We start from the raw sequence: 1,621 nt of genomic DNA, 5'->3' as shown, positions 1-1,621 counted from the left end.
TGGTGGTGGTGGGAGCCTCAAATGGGAGGTGGGAACTTCAAATGGGAATACAGTCTGGAATTCAGGTGGGAAAAGGGTTGAAAATGTTTTGTCCCTCCCACACCTGCACAGGAATTTTGGGAGTCTCCATCAAGGAGCTGCTCCTGCTCTCCTGGAGCCACTCACCTCCGCTCTGCAGCCCCAGGCCCTTCTTCAGGCTGGAGATCAGGGGGTATTTGCCTTCCTTGCAGAATTCCCCAGTGAAGTCATCCATGTCCAGGGCCCACACCATGGCTCCTCCAAAGTTGTTCTTCTTCAGCCAGTCCACCTGTGGGGAGGAGAATCCCAGTGAGCCCAGGAGCTGATCCCACAGGAGGCTCTGGTCCCACCCCAGCACGGCCCCGCTGCCCAGACCTTGAGGCCAAAGCTCTTGACGTTGTCGTAGCCGACCCACTCGCTGCCCTTGTAGGCGTAGGGGACATCCTGGGGTTCGTCCCAAGCCTGGGTGGCTCCAGAGCTCAGCAGAGAGCAGATCTAGGGAGAAGGAAGCAGGAATGTTACCCACAAAAAGGGAAAAGCCCAGGCTCTGCCCTTGCCTTGGCTTTATCCTCTGCTTTTGTGCCACTTCCCCGTTCCCTGAGTACACAACTCCTTCCTGGTGATTCCACGGATAGCTCTGTGCCTGAGCCATGCAGAAAACTTCCTGATCAATTCCTTCAAATGATTTGAGCACGGAATGTGATGGAACATTCCTACCTCGTAGTAAGCCAGAGTTCCAGCCTCCCTGGTGTAGGGCCCAGCGGGGCCAGGGCCGGATGCTGGAGCTCCAACAGAGGTGTCAGATGGGTTCTGCAGGGTGAAGCTCTTTCCATAGGTTGGGAATCCCACCAGGAGCTTCTCAGCTGGGGCACCATTGCTCTTCCAATAGTTCATGGCGTATTCCTGCAAGAAACCACTCCCACTCGACTCTTTGCTGGGATTTGAAGGATGAATTCCTCGAAATCTCCTGGGGGGAGCCTCCGAGGATCTGAGAGCTGTGGGTGTCCCACAGAAACACTCACAACGTTGAAGTATTTGTAGTCGCCGCTGTCGGCAGGGCCGGCGAACAGGGGGCTGTTCTCGCCAGTGTTCCTCTCCCAGGAGCCGTGGAAGTCGTAGGTCATGACGTGGAAGTAATCCAGGTACCTGCAGGAGCGGGGCTGTGTCCTCACCTGAGGAACCTCCACTGGGGCTGCCATCACCCCCACCCCTTCAGGGTGTATTTCACTTCAGCACTTCCAGGAAACGCCTCCAATCCCACCAGGGACCCCAGGCTGGTCACTCACTTGCCCAGCTCGGCGATCTCGTAGCCAGACTGGATGGTGGAAAGCCCGGCAGCGACAGCGGCGGTGACCATGAGCCGGGGCCTGTTGGTCTGCCTGGCTTCCTGCTCGAAGGCTGCCAGCAGCTCCTGAGGGATCCAAGGCACAGGAATCACCGGGGGGCTCGGGGCTGGGGCTTTGCAGCCACCCAGGGCTCACAGGCCAGAGCTGTGGCCGGCAGAGCCTGCAGCCAAGCCCACCTTAACCAGCACGGTGAAGAGAGACTTGTCCTGGGCAGGGCTGCCCCTGGAGCCGGGGTATTCCCAGTCCAGGTCCAGCCC

General features: G+C 58.7%; 1 protein-coding gene across 1 annotated transcript; it reads right to left on the bottom strand.

Annotated features, from left to right (window-relative positions):
- Positions 1–22: 22 nt before the first annotated feature.
- Positions 23–1,618, bottom strand: LOC120504009 (acidic mammalian chitinase-like; the record flags this gene model as incomplete). Its single annotated transcript, XM_039713093.1, has 6 exons — positions 23–307; positions 394–513; positions 736–921; positions 1,041–1,164; positions 1,305–1,429; positions 1,541–1,618. Coding segments are annotated over 6 exons (879 nt in total), but the record flags the coding sequence as incomplete, so codon positions are not given.
- Positions 1,619–1,621: the final 3 nt, after the last annotated feature.

Source organism: Passer montanus, unplaced genomic scaffold (assembly GCF_014805655.1).
Source record: "Passer montanus isolate IOZ18808 unplaced genomic scaffold, ASM1480565v1 scaffold2789, whole genome shotgun sequence".
NCBI lineage: Eukaryota > Metazoa > Chordata > Aves > Passeriformes > Passeridae > Passer > Passer montanus.
This window is presented reverse-complemented; position numbering and strand designations above follow the sequence as displayed.